Genomic DNA, 20,083 nt, shown 5'->3' with positions numbered 1-20,083 from the left:
TTCTACCGTCGACAATTATATCTGACGTATAAAGATTCATGCCTGATTGCATCATCTGAACCGCCCTATGTGATCCATGTTTGACGGTACTCCTTGTGACACCATTATTTATAAGTTTTATATTTGTATTTTTTTCAACTTTTTTTCCTTAACATATGATAATGTCCTATACAAATTTCCGTGTGAACTTATAGATCAAACGTACTACAGTTTCTTAAAAAATTGCATTCAGAAGTCTAGACATTGTAGGTGATTGAAATCTAAGTCATGATCGGATAAGACATTATTGTCCTGGTTTTGATTACAATTTAAAAAAAAAAAACAGGATTTTTTAGATTAGGAACCTGTGAACCTGATCATTCTAAAGACTTTTAGATGCCATTACATTATTTTGTTTTAACTATATTGAGAAGCGAACTTATTCATATTTTTGTATTTTTATTGGTGTTCATTTTCTTACCTTTGATTTGGGATGTGGCTTTTGCTTATTACAGTAGATTTCTTTTCTTACCTTTGATCTTTTCACTTTGTCTTTATATTTAGTATGATCTTTGTTCTGTTGTTTTTAACACATGAATCAAGTGTTTCTTTTTTTTTTGGCTCGTGTCTTGAAGGTCTGTAAAAACTAAATTCAACCTACAGTTTAGTGCAGCCTATTTAGAAAAGTATGCTTACATCTCGGGGCCGTATGCTCTCCTCTGGTAGGGTCTTAGATAGAGAGAGTAACGTTTTTTCTTCCCTTCTTCGTAACTTGTTGAGCGTGCTCTCCAAGGGTTACTGTCTGAATCAACTCTCCTCAACTCTTGATAGTGAGACAGAAGACTAGTAGTCATTGACTGACAAAAAAAAAACAGAGACTTTTCAACTTACTTGCAGCTCAATCTTTTACATATCTCTTGTATATAAGTACTTCTCCTTCCTCCTAAACTCTGTACAAAAATCATTTGAAAACAGAGAAAAACAGAGAGAGAAACAAAGAGTGAAACAGAGAGAGAAACAGAGGAAATAAACAGAGGTGAGAAAGAGAGAAAAGCTATGGACTTTCTTGGTTCCACGAAGGCTAACGGTATGTTAACAACGTTCTTGTCGTTCTCGGAATCTAGTTCTTATCTTATGGAACCGAGATTTGTCTCTGGTTTGTTGCACGCGGTTTTGTTGCTGGTTCTGTTTTGTTCATGGGTTAGGGGAAGAAACAATGGGTTTGGTTCTGTTACGGAGAGGTTAAAAGATAAGAGAGGTTTCGTGTTTAAGTCGGTTCTGTTTTGTAGTTTAGTTCTGTCTCTACTTAACCTCGTGTTGATGTCTTTGAGTGGTTTCTATTGGTACGAGAGTGACTGGTTAGATCAAGAGCAGCTAGTGTCTCTCCTCATGTTTCTACTACCAACGGTTTCTTGGGGAGTTTTGTCTGTTTCCTTGCATCGTTGCAGCGATTACGAGCAGAGAAAGTCTCCACTTTTTCTTAGGATCTGGTTAGCTTTCTATCTCTTGGTTTCTAGCTACTCTCTTGTGGTGGTAGACAAGAGACATGTTCATCTTCTAGTGTGCGACATAGTTGCTTTTAGTGGCGCCTTGCTTCTCTGCTATGTAGCTTTCTTCAAGAAAGCTGGAGGAGGAAACAACAACAACAACAACAGCAATGGAGTTTTGGAAGAGCCACTCTTGAATGGAGATGGGAGGAGTGATGAGGCTACTCCTTACTCTAGAGCTAGCCTTCTCAGTCTCTTGACTTTCTCTTGGATGGGTCCATTGATAGAGATCGGAAACAAGAAGCCCCTTGATCTTGAAGACGTTCCACAGCTTCACGATAGCGACAGTGTAGTTGGGTTAGCTCCTAAGTTCAGGACCATGCTTGAATCATCATCAGACGGTGGTGGTGGCGTGACAACGTTCAAGCTTATGAAAGCGTTGTTCTTTTCAGCTCAGTGGGATATTCTAGTCACTGCGTTCTACGCTTTCATCTACACGGTGGCGTCATACGTTGGACCAGCGCTCATCGACACGTTCGTTCAATACCTCAACGGACGCAGACAGTACAGCAACGAAGGCTATGTGCTAGTCATCACTTTCTTTCTCGCCAAGCTTGTGGAGTGTCTCTCTCAGAGACATTGGTTCTTTGGGGCGCAGAAGGCTGGTTTCAGGATGAGATCTTCCTTGGTGGCGATGGTATACGAGAAGAGTCTGACTCTTTCATGCCATTCAAAGCAAGGACGCACAAGCGGTGAGATTATAAACATCATGAGTGTGGATACTACGAGGATTGGTAATTTTAGTTGGCACATGCATGATCCATGGATGGTTTTGTTACAAGTCGGTCTAGCTCTTTGGATCTTGTATAGGAATCTTGGATTAGCTTCGGTAGCAGCTTTGATTGCGACCGTTCTAGTAATGCTTGTGAACTTCCCTTTTGGGAGGATGCAAGAGAGGTTTCAGGAGAAGCTAATGGAAGCTAAGGATAACAGGATGAAGTCAACATCTGAGATATTGAGGAACATGAGGATACTCAAACTTCAAGGATGGGAGATGAAGTTTCTGTCAAAGGTATTTGATCTTAGGAAGTCTGAGGAAGGATGGTTGAAGAAGTATGTGTATAACTCAGCTGTTATAAGCTTTGTCTTCTGGGGGACTCCTACTTTGGTCTCAGTGTCCACCTTTGGTGCTTGTATACTTCTTGGGATTCCACTTGAGTCTGGTAAGATACTCTCAGCGCTTGCAACGTTCAGGATCTTGCAAGAGCCAATCTACAATCTCCCAGAGACTATCTCCATGGTTGTGCAGACCAAAGTGTCTCTTGATAGGATTGCGTCTTATCTCTGTCTAGACAACTTGCAGCCAGATGTTGTGGAGACGCTTCCTCAAGGAGGTTCAGACATAGCTGTGGAAGTCACCAACAGCACTTTATCATGGGATGTTTCATCTGAAAGCCCTACTCTAAAAGACATCAACTTCAAGGTCCTTCCGGGTATGAAGGTTGCAGTTTGTGGTACTGTTGGCTCTGGGAAGTCAAGCTTGCTTTCATCTATACTTGGTGAAGTACCAAAGCTATCTGGAAGTCTTAAGGTGTGTGGGACAAAGGCCTACGTGGCACAATCTCCTTGGATTCAGAGCGGTACTATTGAGGAGAACATCTTGTTTGGTAAGCCTATGGAAAGAGAGAGGTATGAGAAGGTGCTTGAAGCATGTTCTTTGAGTAAGGATCTGGAGATACTCTCGTTTGGTGATCAGACTGTTATAGGAGAACGTGGGATCAATCTGAGTGGTGGACAGAAGCAAAGGATACAGATTGCGCGTGCTCTATACCAACGTGCAGATATCTACCTGTTTGATGATCCCTTTAGTGCTGTGGATGCTCACACTGGGTCACATCTCTTTAAGGTACTTCTTAGTCATTACTGTGATCTTTATATTTTTTAACTGCATCGTATTGAATTTCATGATTACTCTCCTTACAGGAAGTTTTGCTGGGGCTTTTGTCTTCAAAATCAGTTATTTATGTAACACATCAAGTTGAGTTCTTACCTGCTGCTGATCTTATACTGGTATGTGAATACTGATTAGTACTCTCTTGGTTTTCGTAAACCGTGTCATTTTGACATTTTTTTGCAATACAAAGAATGTCATTTTAAAATTCTAATGCAATTTATAATTAATTACGAAATGCATTGATCTTATAAGTAATTTTATTTATATCAAACACCTACTGGTTAGATGTAATATTAAGAACATAAATGTATTTCAGTCATTTTATTAATTCGTAGAAAAGATGTCAAAATGACACTTTTTATGAAAAATATTAGTTTCTTTTATCTTTTCAATATTGTGTCACTGAGCATAAGTGAAATGATCCAAACTCATTTGTCTTGTGTCTCAGGTCATGAAAGATGGAAGGATCAGCCAAGCTGGTAAATACATTGACATCCTCAGCTCTGGAACTGATTTCATGGAGCTTATAGGTGCTCATCAGGAGGCTCTTGCAGTAGTTGGCTCTGTTGATACCAATTCTGCTTCTGAGAAACCAGCTTTAGGCGGCCAAGAAGATGCTATTGGTCTTGATGTGAAACAAGAAAGTCAAGATGTGAAGAACGATAAACCAGACACTGAGGAGACTAAAAGACAACTTGTGCAAGAGGAAGAGAGGGAGAAAGGTAGCGTTGCTTTGGATGTATACTGGAAATATATTACACTAGCCTATGGAGGAGCTCTTGTGCCTTTCATAGTGTTGGCACAAGTTCTGTTTCAGCTTCTACAGATTGGAAGCAACTACTGGATGGCTTGGGCTACTCCTCTTTCTAAAGATGTGGAAGCTCCTGTGAACATCTCCACGTTGATGATTGTGTATGTTGCTTTAGCCGTTGGAAGTTCCCTATGCATTCTCGTTAGAGCCACTCTTCTTGTCACCGCTGGTTACAAGACTGCTACTGAACTGTTTCATAAGATGCACCACTGTATCTTCCGCTCGCCCATGTCTTTCTTTGATTCCACTCCAAGTGGAAGAATCATGAATAGAGTATGTCTCTGGACACTATAGTTATATGAGAGTTTCCAAATATCTCTATCTTATGATAAATGTTCTTTTTATGTTACAGGCTTCTACTGACCAGTCTGCAGTGGATTTGATCATACCATATGAGTTCGGAGCGGTTGCTATCACAGTGATTCAGCTTATAGGAATCATTGGAGTTATGTCTCAAGTTTCTTGGTTGGTTTTTCTTGTCTTTATCCCTGTGGTTGCTGCCTCCATATGGTATCAGGTACTTTCTCTTCTAATATAGGATCTTATCATATAAAGGTTGGTTTTGAAGTTGTTAATTAACATGAAAATTTTTTAGGATTGCTACATCTGTAAAAAAGTATGATACAAATCACTTTTGTCTAAAATTAAAAGATATTTAACGAAAATTATTATTACAAAAATATTCTTTTACATTTTCTGTTTAAAATTTTAGAAAAGAAAAACTACTATTGTATAATATTTTGTTTAGAATTTTATATAAAAAAAATTCAATAAAATAATTCTTTCCAGTTAATATTAAATTGGTATTTTTACAACTTCAAGTTCATATTAAATTTTGGTTAATATTATATTTTTACAACTTCCAGTCAAATAATTGGTATTTTCAGTTAATATTATCAGGTACTTTCTCGGGCAATTGTCAATAATAGCACCTTTTGAAGTTTATGTCTCAAAAATAACACTAGAAGGAGAAAGTCACAAAAATGACATTCATTAAAGGGTAAAATATCCATAATACCCTTGGTTTAAAATAAATAAATAAATAAAAATAAATAAAATAAAAATAAAAAAATGAAAAAAAAAAAATTTTTATAGTTTCAGATTATATGTTTTCAGATTCGAAATTTTTATAAATTTTTTTTTGAATTTTCTTTTCAAATTTTTTTTTTATTTTTATTTTTTTTAATTTTATTTTTATAATTTAAAAATACTTTTTGAAACTGTTTTTAAAATTTTATATTTTTATTTTAGTATTTATTTTTTATAAAATTTTAAACCTTAATTCCAAAACCACACCCATTAACTCTAAACCCTAAGGTTTAGATTAATTAACCCAAGGGATATAAGTGTATATTTACCTCTTTAATGAAACCTATTTTTGTGACTTTGAGCCTTGAGTGCTACTTTGGGAACAAAAACTTGGTTTGGTGCTATCCTAGTCTTTTTCTCTACTTTCTCATTCTAATCTAGTAGGTCCACAAAGATTGATTTTGTAACAATGATTTTTCAAATTTGCAGCGTTATTACATAGCTGCAGCAAGAGAACTCTCACGTTTAGTTGGAGTATGCAAAGCCCCACTGATTCAGCACTTTGCTGAAACGATCTCAGGGTCAACAACCATCAGGAGTTTCAATCAAGAATCAAGATTCCGTGGCGACAACATGAGGCTTAGTGATGATTTCTCTAGGCCCAAATTCTATTTAGCTGGAGCAATGGAATGGCTTTGCTTTCGACTCGATATGTTATCTTCACTTACATTTGCCTTCTCACTTGTTTTCTTGATCTCTATACCTACTGGAGTGATTGATCCAAGCCTGGCGGGATTAGCAGTGACTTATGGACTCAATTTGAATACCCTGCAAGCTTGGCTTATCTGGACTCTCTGTAATCTCGAGAACAAAATCATATCTGTAGAGAGGATGCTTCAGTATGCAAGTGTTCCTAGCGAACCACCTCTTGTGATAGAATCAAACCGGCCTGAACAATCATGGCCTTCACTTGGAGAAGTAGACATCCATGATCTTCAGGTATACTATACTTTTTTTTTGGCACTATTACAAACTACGAGAAATATTATATACAATTTCATGCGAACCATTTGTGACACATTGTTAGGTCCGTTATGCTCCACATATGCCACTAGTGTTGAGAGGAATAACATGCACATTCAAAGGAGGTTTAAGAACAGGCATTGTTGGAAGGACAGGAAGCGGGAAATCGACTTTGATACAAACACTTTTCCGCATTGTTGAGCCTTCAGCTGGTGAAATAAGGATAGATGGAGTGAATATATTGACCATAGGGTTGCATGACTTGCGTTTGAGACTTAGTATTATACCTCAAGATCCAACCATGTTTGAAGGAACTGTGAGAAGTAACTTGGATCCTCTTGAAGAGTACACTGATGATCAAATATGGGAGGTGTGTTGGTTTTTAGTTTCTTTTTGTCTTTCTTTAACTAGTAAGACACTGTTCTGTCTTGAGTAATGATTCATTTGTGTTCTTAGGCTCTTGACAAGTGCCAACTAGGAGATGAGGTGAGGAAGAAGGATCTAAAGCTGGACTCATCTGTGAGTGAGAATGGAGAGAACTGGAGCATGGGTCAGAGACAGCTTGTGTGTCTTGGGAGAGTTCTTCTCAAGAGAAGTAAGATCTTGGTTCTTGATGAAGCTACTGCTTCGGTTGACACTGCAACTGATAATCTCATCCAGAAAACGTTAAGAGAACACTTTTCAGATTGTACAGTGATAACCATTGCACACAGGATATCTTCGGTTATTGATAGCGACATGGTTCTGCTTCTAAGCAATGGTTTGTCTGAAATTATTTCAAATCATTTGATAGAACATGTGTTTTAATAGATGAATCATCGAGGAGTGTGTTTTTTTTTTGTATGTGTAGGGATCATTGAGGAGTATGATTCGCCAGTGAAGTTGCTGGAGAACAAGTCTTCATCTTTTGCTAAACTTGTGGCTGAGTACACCTCAAGATCAAGTTCCAGTTTTGAGTAGTCCTCACTATTTTCTTGGTGATATGATGACGATGAAAAAAATTCTTATCATAGTTTTGTTTTAAAAGCTTTTCTTTTTAGTTATAACTTGTAATGTTTTAAGCTAAGTAACCAATTCTGCATCCTTACTTCAAATTTATGCAATAAAAGATGTTTCATTCCACTGAATGAACTTGGTCTCAAGTATCAACATTAAGCTTGTTATTGACATGGAAGTCATATCAAGGTTTAATTAAAAAAAAAAGATAGGTCTACGAAATTTTACTGTTGTTATTCAATTTTTTATAAAATGATTTAAGATGATGCGGTTAGACGTGAATTCTAACCATGTTTCCATACATATCTCGGTTAATACTACGAAATTTCTTATAATTTATTTCAAGTTATCATCTATAAGTTGGGAGTTTGGCCAAGAATCCTAATCTTCAATTGTTACAAAAATATAGAATTATCGGTTGTAAAAAGAAAAGTTGTAAATCTTTCTTCTTTTTTTTTGAACCACAAGAAAAGTTGTAAATCTTTTTTAGATTTAGCAGGTTAAACAAAAATAGTAAATTGATTTGATGATCAAACCGTATTGTTTTAACTAAACACCAGTAAGACGGCCTATGAACAAACCTGACCGGTTAAAGCATATCCCGTTGGTTGGTGGGAACACAGGGGTACTAGTGGTCATCTAACAAGCTAATGCCACTTGCTCCTGACTTTGGTCTGAAAAAAAACAATTCGACGGACGGAGGAAAGGCGCAGCCTTTTTCTCTTTCTCCGCAACCTCACCATCATCGCTGCCCTCTCCTCTTCTAAAGCTATGAACCCTAGCTCACAGTTTCAAATTCACCATCTTGTCTTCACCAAACAGATAACTATCCTCTTGGTGTACCAACTCTTCACGCTTCTTAGCATTTAGATTATCTTTCTCCCTTACTTTGGCTCTTCCCACACGTTTCATAACTTAGGTTTCTTGGTGGCTCTGTTTCTCTTCTTTCTCTCTTATGGCACTTGAATTATCGGTTCTGGGTCGGTCCGTCATTGGCGCAAAAGCCTCACTTTTGAAGAAATGTAATCAAAGATCGAAGCTTTCAGCAAGACTTCACTGCCCTGTGATGTTGAATCCTTCTAAAAACTGCAGCTTGAGTTTTAGATTCCGACCAAGTTCTGAATTTAGCTACAGAAGCAGTAGTAGCTTTATGCTGTTTAGCTCAGGTCAACATCACGAGGGTAGTCAACAAAGTTCTGATTCCGGCGAAAAAGAGCTGGATTCTATTAAGGTTTTGCTGAAACGTGGGATTGTTGTGGGAGCTGTGGTGTGTGGAGTTTTCTTGTACGGATGCCGGAAGGTGTTGGCGTCGGCAGGTGTGGTGGAAGCAGGATACGAAGTGTTTGGTCAGAGCTTAGTGTTGTTCAAGAATGCTTTGCCGAAGATTTATCAGGTTCTTAGGGTTCTTAGAGAGCAGGGTTTGATCTTGGCTGCACTGCTCAGCCTCTCAGCGTTCTTCTCTATGGCAGAAACCTCCATCACAACATTGTGGCCGTGGAAGGTAAAAACAATTCATGTCCTAGTTCTGATTGTGAGCTCCTTTATAGTAATGCCAATGCTGATCTGATTGGTTTTGAAATATTGATGTTTGATGTGTGGTTCATACTCAGGTGCGTGAGTTAGCTGAGAAAGAACCAGAGAACGGTGTATTCAGAATGCTCCGGAGTGATGTTACCAGATTCTTGACGACTATACTTATTGGAACAACGTACTGCTTCTTTCCTTAGATGCAATTTTTCTTTAGATGATTGCTTGAAAATTTGTCTCTTATCATTAGTTCTTGTGGTTTATTTTTAGTGTTGTGAACATTGCGGCAACTGCACTGGTCACAGAAGCAGCAACAGCTATATTTGGAGAAGCTGGTGTTAGTGCAGCCACTGGATTGATGACTGTACGTATAATCAATACTTTTGTCAAATCTGTTAACTTTTAAATCCTTTAGTTTGGTTAGCAACATCGCTTCCTAAGTTGTTAATCTTGAATGACTATATAGGTAGCTATACTACTCCTAACTGAGATTACTCCAAAAAGTGTTGCTGTCCACAATGCTCAAGAAGTTGCAAGGCTTGTGGTAAGTTTCACTCAGTTTCATATGATAGGAAGTAATAGATTACAACGTGACTTATGTTGTCTGACTGTGCATCTAGGTCAGACCAGTGGCGTGGCTTTCCTTAATATTATATCCTGTCGGAAGAATTGTCACATATCTGTCAATGGGAATACTGAAAATTCTTGGTTTAAAAGGGAGAAGGTATGCATCATCAGCCTAGACTTGTTATAGCATCTCTTATATAGTTCTTACATGCTAAACAGATAATTATATTTGATTCGGTTTGCTGCATTGTTTATGTGTGTCAGCGAGCCTTATGTTACTGAAGATGAGTTGAAACTGATGTTACGAGGTGCAGAATTAAGTGGCGCTATTGAAGAAGAGGAGCAGGTATGAGTTCTCTTGTTATCTCTTAGCTTTTCGTTTCAAAAAATCTACACCACACCCCTACATTTATTATAATGATTGCTTCTGCAGGACATGATTGAAAATGTGCTGGAGATTAAAGACACCCATGTTCGAGAGGTGATGACTCCTCTTGTTGATGTAGTTGCAATAGACGCCAGCGGCAGTCTAGTTGATTTCCATAGCATGTGGGTGACACATCAGTACTCGAGGTATCACAAAATTTCCAAAAGCCTTCTTTCTGATTCTCTTTCTCGGGGATTACTGATCAAAGCTCAAAATGTTTTCTTCTCAGGGTGCCTGTTTTTGAGCAGCGTATAGATAATATAGTGGGAATAGCTTATGCTATGGATCTTCTAGATTATGTTCAGAAAGGTGATCTGTTAGAAAGCACTTCTGTGGGTGACATGGCACATAAACCTGCCTACTTCGTCCCTGGTAAGATCTTCTAGATTTGATTACTTCACAGGAAGAAGATCTTATGATTATGATATTTTATGCAGATTCTATGTCAGTTTGGAATCTTCTTAGAGAATTTCGCATAAGAAAGGTGCACATGGCAGTTGTCCTTAACGAGTATGGTGGAACCATTGGAGTATGTGCTGCTCTTCTTTCTATGCTTCTCTACTCTCTTCCTCAATCTGCTAATCTCTCTCTCTTTTTGTTTCTGCAGATTGTAACTCTTGAAGATGTGGTTGAAGAGATTGTTGGTGAAATATTTGATGAAAACGATTCAAAAGTAAGTGGTCCTAGTTTCAACTCTTTGACCTGCTGATATGATCAAACCTATCTTACATAACTTAATACCTGGTCTCCATTATTTTTGTGGGTCAATAGGAGGAGATTCAGAAGAAGACAGGGTATATTGTGATGAGAGACGAGGGGGTCTATGATGTTGATGCTAATACATCTATAGACCAATTGTCAGAAGAGCTGAACATGAAGATGCCAGAGGTAATGTAACTTTTAGCTGTGGCTTGATATCTCGTTAGTGAGAGCATTCCTCAATGTTTTGTTTATATTGTGGGAGGCAGGGCATACAGTATGAGACGGTCTCAGGCTTTGTGTGTGAGGCCTTTGGGTATATCCCAAAAACTGGAGAGAGTGTGAAGGTTGTTCTTGAGAAGGAAAACTGGGAAGAGGAGGGTGAGGAAGAGGAAGGTAAACAGGAGAGGCAGGAGCAGAAAGAAAAGCACCAAATCTATAGAGTAGAGGTATGAAGTGGGCCCATAATAACATTTCTTGTTGTTCAGCAAAAGCATCTTTGTTGTTTCTAACTGATAAAAGTCTACAGATACTAGCGGGGAATGCAAGAAAAGTGAGTGCTGTCCGGTTTGAAAGAGTCAACGACATGGATCAAGTGTCGGAGGCAAAAGATGTAAGAAGCATGGTTCCTAAGTTCGTAAGGAAATGGAGCAGCGAAGAGGATGATGGTAACTCGAGTTACCAAGAGAAGCCATGGAGCAGCGAAGAGGATGATGGTAACTCGAGTTACCAAGACAACAAACCCGAGAACGCTGTATCTGATGAACATGTATTGGCTGATAAATAGCAAGAAACAACAATGACATTGAGACAACAGTTCCATTTTTTTTTATTCTCTATGCTGCATTTTTTTTCAATTCTTCTTTGAAAAAGGAGAGACGAACAACAACAGACATTAGAGACGTCAAAGCTCTTTAGGAGACATACACAATACAATGACAAAGTTGTTTCAAAAGTATATTCAAGCACACATGTGAAACAGAAACGGCTCGTCTGAAAATATATGTTTCTCTTGGCCATATCCTCAAGGCTTGACTGTGTTTTGAAACTCTTTACATTCACATTAAGTCACACACACACACACACGCGTCTACCATGAGATGTATACAGAAACTTTGAAGACCCAGAGCTCATGTGGTCAGAGCCATTGCATATATAACTTTACTAGATGACATTAATATTCACACGTCAATCACTTCTATAAACAACTCTCCTATCGGAGTCACAGATGTTTCATCAAACAAAATCTATACATGACTTAAAATACCAGCGTTCTGGGAAGTCTGACTCTGCTGAGCTCCACGCTTTCTCAGCTTTGTCAAGAAGTAAGCCAATGCAACCTTTGCACCTAAGGCGGAGTGACCACGAGACAGGCAAACTGCACTACCAACCGCACCGCCCACAAGCAACAGACCCTTTGCTACCTGTTTCTTTGAAGGCTTTCTCAACAGTTTCTTCCTTTTGGCTCCTTCACCTGTGCGCACAGTTCCCGAGGAGTTTGTATTGTCATCTGTCTGATTCTCTAACTCTGATGGAACCTGTGCATAACACAAGGTCAAATACTCAGTTTCACAACACTTCAAACAAGGTACAACACTTATCTCACCTTTTTCATTAAGCTAACAGCAGATACAGTGGGCCCTTGGGGTCTATGACTGGTTCCAATGTACTTACGAAGCGCACTATCCATCTTACAAACGTAACTCCATATGCCTCTCGAGAAAGCAAGCTTCGCCATCTCAACATTTAATCCAGCATCTTCCTGGTGAAACATGTGGATCTCACAAGCATCCCTACCAGGAACTGCAACAAGCTTAAGTTCAGCGTTTATACAAATAAAAGTGCAAAAGATTAAAAACTATTCGCCACAAATAGATCTATCACATCAAGACAAAGCCAAGAAACTAATACCTTTCCTGATTCTCCAACCAGATCTGAAATAACTTACACGTACATACTTCCTCTGCTGCGGCACCATACTGTGATCACACTCCTGATAATAACCAAAGAGAAAATATAATAAGTCAAGAGGCAAACTATAGATTATATGCATATGTTACCTTGATGAAACAATAAAACTTATCCTTCCCCTCCCACAACCTCCAAGCCAATACATACTCTCTTGGTGTCAACAAAGGAAACTTCTTTATCGTCCGACCAATCTCTATTCCGCTGCTACTATCAACCTGCAACTGCTCGTGCTCGACCACAGTCTTATCCCACTGTTTCCTGTACTCATTGTCCATGTAAAAGTCCCTCAAAACCTCTGGCGAGCAGTTCTCAAATACAGTTGTACTTAAGTACTTCATAGGACCACCATCCTACAAGAACCAAAGAGCATAACCTCCAGTTATCTCAATTTCAGACATTTAAGGATTGAAGCTTTTGCTGTTACTTGTGGTTTGCAGCATTTGGCAGTGTAGGACACGCGAGGATTGCTTTTCTGAATAACATCTTCCCAAATCTCAGTATCATCATCACTTCTCTCCCCTAGTTTTTCAATCAGGTCTTTTAGGTCTTCATCGGAAACAAGTGTAGAGATTCTGCAAAAGCGATGAATCTCAAAATCATCAAAGAGTACAAGACTAAGCTCAAGCAACTACAAATAAACCAAAGGAGGCTTTAAAGTTTATAGCTTTGAAAAAATTGGCTAGTAAATTGCAAAACCCTTTTACCTTGATTGAGAGCTCAGAGATTGAGAAGCTGATACGGCAGGGGAAGAAGAAGGAGAAGAGGAAGAAGAAGCATGACTAAAGAATCGAACTTTACGGATAATTTGGCAGAGAAGAATGAAGATAAGTGTCAACACGGTGGCACAGCAATAACAAAAGACTCCGTCATCGCCGTAAGCTCGCCGGAAAAAGACTTCTAAAGAGGAGAAGTATAGAGCTAAGTTCGATAAGATGTCGCCACTATTCATCGTTATCCCCAATCTCTCTCGGTGTTCCTCTGAACGCTTTCACTGCGTTGGTTTGTTTATTCGCGCGTGGACTCGTCTGGTTGCAGAGTGGCAAAGGCAGCAACGAATCATTACATTAGTTCATTACAATGGTTCGAGTTCGAGGTTATCTTTTGACCTGTCCGGACTTGGGATTTTCTTTCTTTCTGGTCCTTTAGTTTTTCTTTTTGTTACAGTTTACCCCCTTTTGTTAAATATAATTTATTTGGCCCTCTTTATCAGATTCTTTTCCAAGTTATCTATCACCAATCAATTATGATTCTACAACCACTAGTTTTACTTGTTTAATTAGGACTGATATCTGATAGTTCTATTTGCATAATTTTAAACTTTCTAAAGTTAAGAGATTGATAAACACTTATTCAAATGACTAGATTAAAAAATAACATAAAATAACTAAAATGAGAAGTAATTGACAATTGATGACAAAAAAAAAAGAGAAGTAATTGACAATTATAAAGAAAAATTATGTAGACAAAAAAAATATTTTTATTTAAATTTTTTTTTAGAATCAGTCACAAGTTGTTAAAAATATTTTTTTTAAAAAAATTATCTATTTATCAGACATGGATAATATCAAAAACAAGTGATCCATTAGCCTCATTATGTTTAGTGATTCATAACATCTTACAAGTCTGAATCTGTGTTTGCTTGTGCAAAGGGTCAATAATCATATGCTTATCAACCACACAATCTAGTGTCCCTTTTGACAACAACAATCTTTCTTTTATTTTTATTCACTTAAGAAATTATGCAAATAATATGGATAAGGAGTAATCATTGACTTTCTTGTCTCCCCTCAGACTTACAAAGCTTAAGGATTCTGTGGAGAAGGAGAAACCAACAAAAGAAACAAAACTTGGAGATGAAGAAAGCTGAGAGAGCTTTTGACTTTGTAATCTGCATATTTTATTAAACACTGCCTGTTAAAGACATATGAAGCAACATTATATCGTGTCTTTCATTACATCATCATCTTCTTCGTCTATCAAACCCTGGAGGGAGGGTAATGAATCAAATTGACTAAAAAGATACAAAGAGGCTTACTTAACGCAAAAAAAACAGACCTGGTCAGACATAAACACTCATTTGAATACCCTTCTTAGAACAAACAAAAGGTCATTATAGAATTTGAATAACACAAGTCTTAGCTAATTGATTGTCTTTTACTTTGGAATGACCAGAAGATACGGCTATGGTTGTTGTAGTTGCATCTGTAGATGCTTTGCTGCCCTCCTCCAAGTGGACAACCTGCGCAAAACTTTTTGACATGTTCTTGATAAACTCTGTCATCAACGCAGCAGAAGCTGGTTTGTATTCGGTTTCTCCTACTGCAGATGGCAAGCTTGGCTGTCTTCTTGCCTTTCTTTCTTGAATTACTTTCTCCCTCTCTTCATAAAACACAAAATTATCCAAGATTGACGTCTCACCGTCATAGTTCTTGAAAATCTTCAGCATCTCAATGCCTTGTTCCAGTTTCACCTGTATTTTGTTTTTCAGTTGTTGTTTAAAAGAGGTGTCTTAAGGACAAGAAAGAGCTTGAGAGGTTACTTACTTCTTGTCTCGACTGTTAGTGACAGGCTTATCCTCGTTGTTTCCCAATATAATGTGGCGGAACTGACTGTTTGGAACAGATTTAATGATGTGCCACTTCACTGGAAACTGTCCACTCCATTTGTCTTGTTGCCAGTACTCAACGCTCTTGTCAAAATCCACAGGTCCTATCATCTCAGCCACACCACAGAACTGAGAGCTCGCGTTTACAGAAAATACAAGAAACACTAGGCACGGTTGTTCTTTCTCATCCTTGGCCTCACGGTAAGCAGCGTCAAGCTTTTTGTTGCCATTAGCGGTACTAGCCCATACCTTGTATTTGATGCTCTTGTGGACGTTGTCTTCACTGTAAGACTTGATTATGAAGAGCTTAGCGTCATTGTAGTCGGTGACAAAGTCATGATTGTTAGGTTCTTCATGTTGCTGTGGACCGTCGTTGTTATTTTTATTAGTGTAATTTTATTTTGTATTATAAACAGTCAATTGTAATTTTGTTTTGTATTATAAACAAAATTTCGATTTGCAAGTTCAGTTAATAACCGCAGACCTATACATCACCATGAGGAATGTTACACTTTTTTCCATTAAATGTTTCATTATATATCTCTTTAGTTTGTTTAACAAACAAGTGTACACAGTATACTGTCTTGTACATGAGAATCCTATATCATGTTTCTACTCTATCGTGTATAAAAACTTCTATTACAATAACTCTCCATCCTCTTTTGTTTCCTTCGGAAACTTCAATAATCAAAAGAACTGTTGGCTATACGGAAGATGAAGAGGGCTCATTGGACGTAGAGATTGTATCCGTCAGTTCACGACCACTCGTCTCAAACGGGAAGAGACAAACGCAGATACCTGAGACAAGAATCACAAACTCAAAGAGAAGAACAGCTATTGTCTGATGGCATCCGTGAACCAATCCAACGGCCACTAGTGGACACAACACTCCTCCTATTCTCCCCACCGAGCTCCCCACTCCAACACCTGTAGTTCTCACCGCCGTTGGATATATCTCCGGAGCGTAAATGTAAACCACCGTGAAAGCCGATGAGATGCAGATACGGCCGCCGAAGAGAAGAGCGGTTGTTAAGGTTGGAGATTGATGTGTCAACAGAGGAAGAAGGAAGATGCAACAGGTAAATAGCATTGATGACATGGATGCCTTTCTTCCAAGCCTGTCCACCATTGCTGCTGATATAAGTAGTCCTGGAAACTCTAAGAAAAGCCAAACATCATCAAGAACCAAGAGGGTCAGACTTTTTCTTTGTAATGGTTAGATGCATGAGCACATTTATCCAGAACCAAATATCCGAACCAAACCAGAAAACAAATTTTAAAATATTATTTGTAAACCAAAATATCCAAAAAAAAACAAATTACCACAATACTTTTTATCCTAAATATTTTAAATTATCCGAATTATCCAAAATTTTATCCGAAAATCCAAAAAATCTGAAATTTAATCCAAAAACTCCAAATATTCTAAACCTTTTAACCTGAACTAACTGAAAAGCCGGAACCGAACCGGAACCGAATGGGATCCAAAATTACTTTAGATATTAGTCAGTCTCTAACCTTGTTACCTAAATCGAACCGAAAACCGTAATAGCCGAAACGAAACAAAACCGAATTTTCTAAATATCCGAATGGATCCTAAACCTCTAGAACCAAACCGAGAACCGAATGTCGAGGGCTAATTAGAACCGATGATATAAGTATGTTGAATGTACCTGCAAAACTGGCGATGAAAACGTCTCTGTAGTTAACATCGTTTGAAGAATGTGTTAACTCTTTTTCAGTTGGATAGCAACTGTTTTGAGAAATCTTCAGCTCGGTGGTGAGAAGAACAACACCGTAGTAAGCAAAAGCGTTTCCAAAGAACACAACCCATAGTAGCAAAGTCCGTTTGATTAGCTCTGGAGATAGAAGAACTAGTAACGGTCCCTTGCTATCAGGTTTTAGTATCATCTTGGACACAGGAGGAGGAGCTTCTTCCAGTTCACCAGGCTTGAGAAGATGAGTGCTTTCTGTTGGATGGCTTTTAGTCTCTTCCATCTCAGTTTCCATCTCTGAGCCGAGAACACCTTTAGGTAGTTGCGTTCCGTTGGTTCTCGCTATCTTCTCCAATATGGAGAGAGCTTCAGCTTTACGGCCTTGTAGGATTAAGTACCGAGGAGACTCAGGCGTCCACTTATAGAACATAAGAAGCAGCGATGACGGTATCGAAGAGAGTGCAAGTAACCATCTCCATCCCAAACTTGGCATGATTAACTGCAAACAAAAATCATCATCACGTTGCTAGGGTCCAAAGTATGATGAAAGCTGAGAAAAAAGGTCATTAGGCTTTAGTACCCAAGCGAGGGAAGCTTCTAAGATGGTTCCAACGGTCCAGAAACCTGAGAAAATAACCATCCAAGTCCCTCGGTTTGGTGCAGGGATGAATTCTAGATACCAGGAGACGAGAACAGGACCTCCTCCCAATCCTAGACCAACGAAACAGCGGAGAACGATCAACCACGTGTAGTTTGGTGCAAATGCGCTCAAGAAACCAGCTACGAAAGTCACCACCGCAGTTATAATAAACCCTTTCCTAAAAAAAGATAAAGCGCAAACATCAAACCAAATGAAGTGATGCATAAATATCATTATTATGTAGTTTCTTATTTATTAATATGATAATCACTTTTAGTGTTACTGTCTTATATATAACCGTTTAGGCTTAAGTTTGTAGACATGCAGTTTATGATTTGATTAACAAAAGTAAAAATTTTCTTTTTGTTCTTTAGTTTCGGTAAATCTATAGAGATCTCAACGAGTTCAAGAAAGTTTGCTTTATTAGAAAAATTTATACTAAACGAATATCCTTACATATATCTAAATTCCACTACATCATGAAGCCACAATGTGTGGATTCAGAGATCCATTTTAAACATTGAAAAGATACATATGAATCAAATGAAAGAAGCAGTCATAGACTAAAACACATACAACTTGAGAGATCATTTAGTTCAAGAGTTCATATGAACAAACCGAGCAAAGTAAACCTTTTTCCAGACAACTAATCTCCTATCTACTTGAGGAACCAACGAGAATATAAACCTAAGAAGCTTCAGGGTAAGTTAGTTACCTGCGGCCATGTTTGTCAGCAACAATGCCCCAAGAGTAAGCTCCAATAAGCATACCAGCAAAAACGACGCTAGTGATCGAGCTTTCCTCTCGTGAAGAGAGATTCCAAAGCGATTGAACAGCAGGTCCAACGAAAGAGAGGAGCATCATCTCCATAGCCTCTGCAACCATACCCATTCCAGCGTAGGCAAGGACGTAGAGCTGAAACTTCCCAAATCCCATCTCCACAAGTGCTTCATCCACTGTGAAGCTCCGGTTCCCATCTTCCATCTCAAAAAATCTGTAAGGTAAAAATGTAAACTTTCGATCTCATTGTCATCAAGATCCAAGACCCATCATCGGATTCTAATTGCTAAATCGAATTCTGGTAATTGCAACGCTTCAACGTAACAGATCGAATCATAAAGTCATGAACTTTGGCAGAGGAAGAAACAGAGGACGAACCTCAACGACGTTGAGCTTGAAGACAAATGAAGATCCTATCTTCTAGGAGAATGAAAAAATAAGAATGGTCAGAGGATTCGATAAGTCAACGCCATTAATGAACGAAAACGAAGCATAAACACATGTGGAAGTCTTAAATCTGTCTGGTCGTCGTCTTGTCCGAACGCTGAGCGAAGATTTTGACGCGACTATGAGCCTCCGTTGATAATTCTGTTGACCGAACTTTTTTAAGTTGGGCTTTTTTATAATTGGCCCATATGTATATGGATTATTTTACAAAGCCCATGTTGTTAAATATGCTGATTTGTGATAATTATTTGGATGAGATTAATAATTGAGACAATGGGTGGACCCAAACTCGTGAACTATTCGAAAGCGAAACATATGACAAATGTAGTCACCTTTTGTATTGAATTGATATATCCAACCTTTAGTGAATATATACACATTATTCAAAAAAAATATACGTATGATGAGATTCGAGTTTTAGGGATAGAGAATGGGGTAAAGTGATTGAATATACCCCACCAACCAACCAATTATTACATATTAGAAACATTTAAAATTATATATGTTGCCATGTGAAATTTAAATTATATAGGGATGGAGACATTCTACCACTTGATGCCTCATTCCTCAACGTGCCTCTATATGACTATTCTTCACTTCCCACACTCCATCTGTTTTGAAGTTGTTTTAAACCAATTCAAACCTTGTGTTTCTAGAATAGAGTATCAATTTCATTTCCAGATCATCTCTAGTTTTAGATGGATACATGAAAAATTATTTGAATTTTTCATGATATATTATACAAATTCCACGCTTATATTAATTATATACTCAAGCCTCCAACACAATGTGATGATACTCTAATATACTAAAGACGGCCAGGTGATAAAGATGGATCCATTTTAACATTTTGATTGTTAATAGACCAAAAGCCAGGCCGTTGTTTAGTTTTGAATATTTCAGTTGAAATTATAAAATGTAGTTTTTGATACTTTGAAGCTTGGTGTAAGCTTGTTTGTCTTCCAAGGTTACAAGAAATGGGGAACACAAGATACCTTTTGCATTTTAGTATATTGGATGAATCAAAACATATGCCTATCATAATAATTCGCTTCATTTAGAAATAAAACTATATAATTTCAAGATAAAAAGCATTTGATGAGCTCATTCTCTATAATGAACATTAAATCTAAATTATCTTCATTATACGCTAAAGACTAGAAGACAAGCAAGAAGACAAACAAGAGTGCACCAATCTGTGTGGTTTAGGTATGGCTCCCATCGATCCAACTTTATGGGTGATGCATACTACTTTGTTTTTCCTTTTGAAATTTCAATGACCATTTGTCTGCCCCTAAAAGAATTCTTTTTTAATGTTTCATCACAGATCCGTCACTATCATTTTTGGCTCATTCATACTCTAATTATTGGTAATACCCTTTTATTCAACAATATTTATTAGAAAGGAACAACATAATGTATTCAT

The 20,083-nt window shown here is 37.9% G+C and overlaps 5 protein-coding genes across 5 annotated transcripts; 2 read left to right on the top strand and 3 right to left on the bottom strand.

Moving 5' to 3' along the window:
• Positions 1-924: 924 nt before the first annotated feature.
• On the top strand, positions 925-7,410 carry LOC106390484 (ABC transporter C family member 3). The gene is made up of 8 exons (XM_013830951.3): positions 925-3,372; positions 3,450-3,536; positions 3,869-4,504; positions 4,584-4,748; positions 5,750-6,259; positions 6,348-6,653; positions 6,740-7,043; positions 7,134-7,410. The coding sequence occupies exons 1-8, from the start codon at positions 1,036-1,038 to the stop codon at positions 7,241-7,243; spliced, it is 4,455 nt and encodes a 1,484-aa protein (XP_013686405.1). The 5' UTR covers positions 925-1,035; the 3' UTR covers positions 7,244-7,410.
• Positions 7,411-7,894: 484 nt separating this feature from the next.
• LOC106390485 (putative DUF21 domain-containing protein At3g13070, chloroplastic) lies at positions 7,895-11,356 on the top strand. Its single transcript, XM_013830952.3, has 13 exons — positions 7,895-8,780; positions 8,890-8,987; positions 9,077-9,170; positions 9,273-9,350; positions 9,427-9,530; positions 9,638-9,719; positions 9,807-9,946; positions 10,030-10,172; positions 10,238-10,329; positions 10,408-10,473; positions 10,572-10,688; positions 10,769-10,948; positions 11,029-11,356. The coding sequence occupies exons 1-13, from the start codon at positions 8,235-8,237 to the stop codon at positions 11,284-11,286; spliced, it is 1,998 nt and encodes a 665-aa protein (XP_013686406.1). The 5' UTR covers positions 7,895-8,234; the 3' UTR covers positions 11,287-11,356.
• A 132-nt stretch (positions 11,357-11,488) lies between these two features.
• Positions 11,489-13,701, bottom strand: LOC106390486. The gene is made up of 6 exons (XM_013830954.3): positions 13,175-13,701; positions 12,895-13,042; positions 12,560-12,820; positions 12,411-12,492; positions 12,106-12,302; positions 11,489-12,037 (listed from the first exon to the last, which is right to left on the bottom strand). The coding sequence occupies exons 1-6, from the start codon at positions 13,417-13,419 to the stop codon at positions 11,747-11,749; spliced, it is 1,224 nt and encodes a 407-aa protein (XP_013686408.1). The 5' UTR covers positions 13,420-13,701; the 3' UTR covers positions 11,489-11,746.
• Positions 13,702-14,580: 879 nt separating this feature from the next.
• Positions 14,581-15,567, bottom strand: LOC106393582 (YTH domain-containing protein ECT3-like). Its single transcript, XM_022717284.1, has 3 exons — positions 15,553-15,567; positions 15,037-15,435; positions 14,581-14,940 (listed from the first exon to the last, which is right to left on the bottom strand). Exons 1-3 carry the CDS (start codon positions 15,565-15,567, stop codon positions 14,581-14,583), a joined length of 774 nt encoding a protein of 257 aa, XP_022573005.1.
• A 5-nt stretch (positions 15,568-15,572) lies between these two features.
• On the bottom strand, positions 15,573-18,781 carry LOC106390695 (organic cation/carnitine transporter 7). The gene is made up of 5 exons (XM_013831219.3): positions 18,589-18,781; positions 18,146-18,424; positions 17,371-17,608; positions 16,749-17,289; positions 15,573-16,233 (listed from the first exon to the last, which is right to left on the bottom strand). Exons 2-5 carry the CDS (start codon positions 18,412-18,414, stop codon positions 15,779-15,781), a joined length of 1,503 nt encoding a protein of 500 aa, XP_013686673.3. The 5' UTR covers positions 18,415-18,424; positions 18,589-18,781; the 3' UTR covers positions 15,573-15,778.
• Between the last annotated feature and the right edge of the window lie 1,302 nt (positions 18,782-20,083).

Source organism: Brassica napus, chromosome A3 (genome assembly GCF_020379485.1).
Source record: "Brassica napus cultivar Da-Ae chromosome A3, Da-Ae, whole genome shotgun sequence".
Lineage (NCBI taxonomy): Eukaryota > Viridiplantae > Streptophyta > Magnoliopsida > Brassicales > Brassicaceae > Brassica > Brassica napus.
Note: the sequence above shows the minus strand (reverse complement) of the source record. Positions and strands in the feature narration are given on the sequence as shown.

What these genes read in the sequence shown, in the direction of transcription:
- LOC106390484 (XM_013830951.3), top strand. Translation starts at nt 1,036, where the DNA reads ATGGACTTTCTTGGTTCCACGAAGGCTAACGGTATGTTAACAACGTTC. An exon ending in TAGACATCCATGATCTTCAG is followed by an intron (nt 6,260 to 6,347) that starts GTATACTATACT and finishes ACACATTGTTAG; the next exon opens with GTCCGTTATGCTCCACATAT. An exon ending in CTGATGATCAAATATGGGAG is followed by an intron (nt 6,654 to 6,739) that starts GTGTGTTGGTTT and finishes TTGTGTTCTTAG; the next exon opens with GCTCTTGACAAGTGCCAACT.
- LOC106390485 (XM_013830952.3), top strand. Translation starts at nt 8,235, where the DNA reads ATGGCACTTGAATTATCGGTTCTGGGTCGGTCCGTCATTGGCGCAAAA. An exon ending in CAGCCACTGGATTGATGACT is followed by an intron (nt 9,171 to 9,272) that starts GTACGTATAATC and finishes ATGACTATATAG; the next exon opens with GTAGCTATACTACTCCTAAC. An exon ending in CTTGGTTTAAAAGGGAGAAG is followed by an intron (nt 9,531 to 9,637) that starts GTATGCATCATC and finishes TATGTGTGTCAG; the next exon opens with CGAGCCTTATGTTACTGAAG.
- LOC106390486 (XM_013830954.3), bottom strand. Translation starts at nt 13,419, where the DNA reads ATGAATAGTGGCGACATCTTATCGAACTTAGCTCTATACTTCTCCTCT. An exon ending in TGGTTGGAGAATCAGGAAAG is followed by an intron (nt 12,303 to 12,410) that starts GTATTAGTTTCT and finishes AGCTTGTTGCAG; the next exon opens with TTCCTGGTAGGGATGCTTGT. An exon ending in CTGTTAGCTTAATGAAAAAG is followed by an intron (nt 12,038 to 12,105) that starts GTGAGATAAGTG and finishes TGTTATGCACAG; the next exon opens with GTTCCATCAGAGTTAGAGAA.
- LOC106393582 (XM_022717284.1), bottom strand. An exon ending in GAAACAACGAGGATAAGCCT is followed by an intron (nt 14,941 to 15,036) that starts GTCACTAACAGT and finishes AACAAAATACAG; the next exon opens with GTGAAACTGGAACAAGGCAT.
- LOC106390695 (XM_013831219.3), bottom strand. Translation starts at nt 18,414, where the DNA reads ATGGAAGATGGGAACCGGAGCTTCACAGTGGATGAAGCACTTGTGGAG. An exon ending in GCTGACAAACATGGCCGCAG is followed by an intron (nt 17,609 to 18,145) that starts GTAACTAACTTA and finishes ATCTTTTTTTAG; the next exon opens with GAAAGGGTTTATTATAACTG. An exon ending in TTTCATCGCCAGTTTTGCAG is followed by an intron (nt 16,234 to 16,748) that starts GTACATTCAACA and finishes GGCTTTTCTTAG; the next exon opens with AGTTTCCAGGACTACTTATA.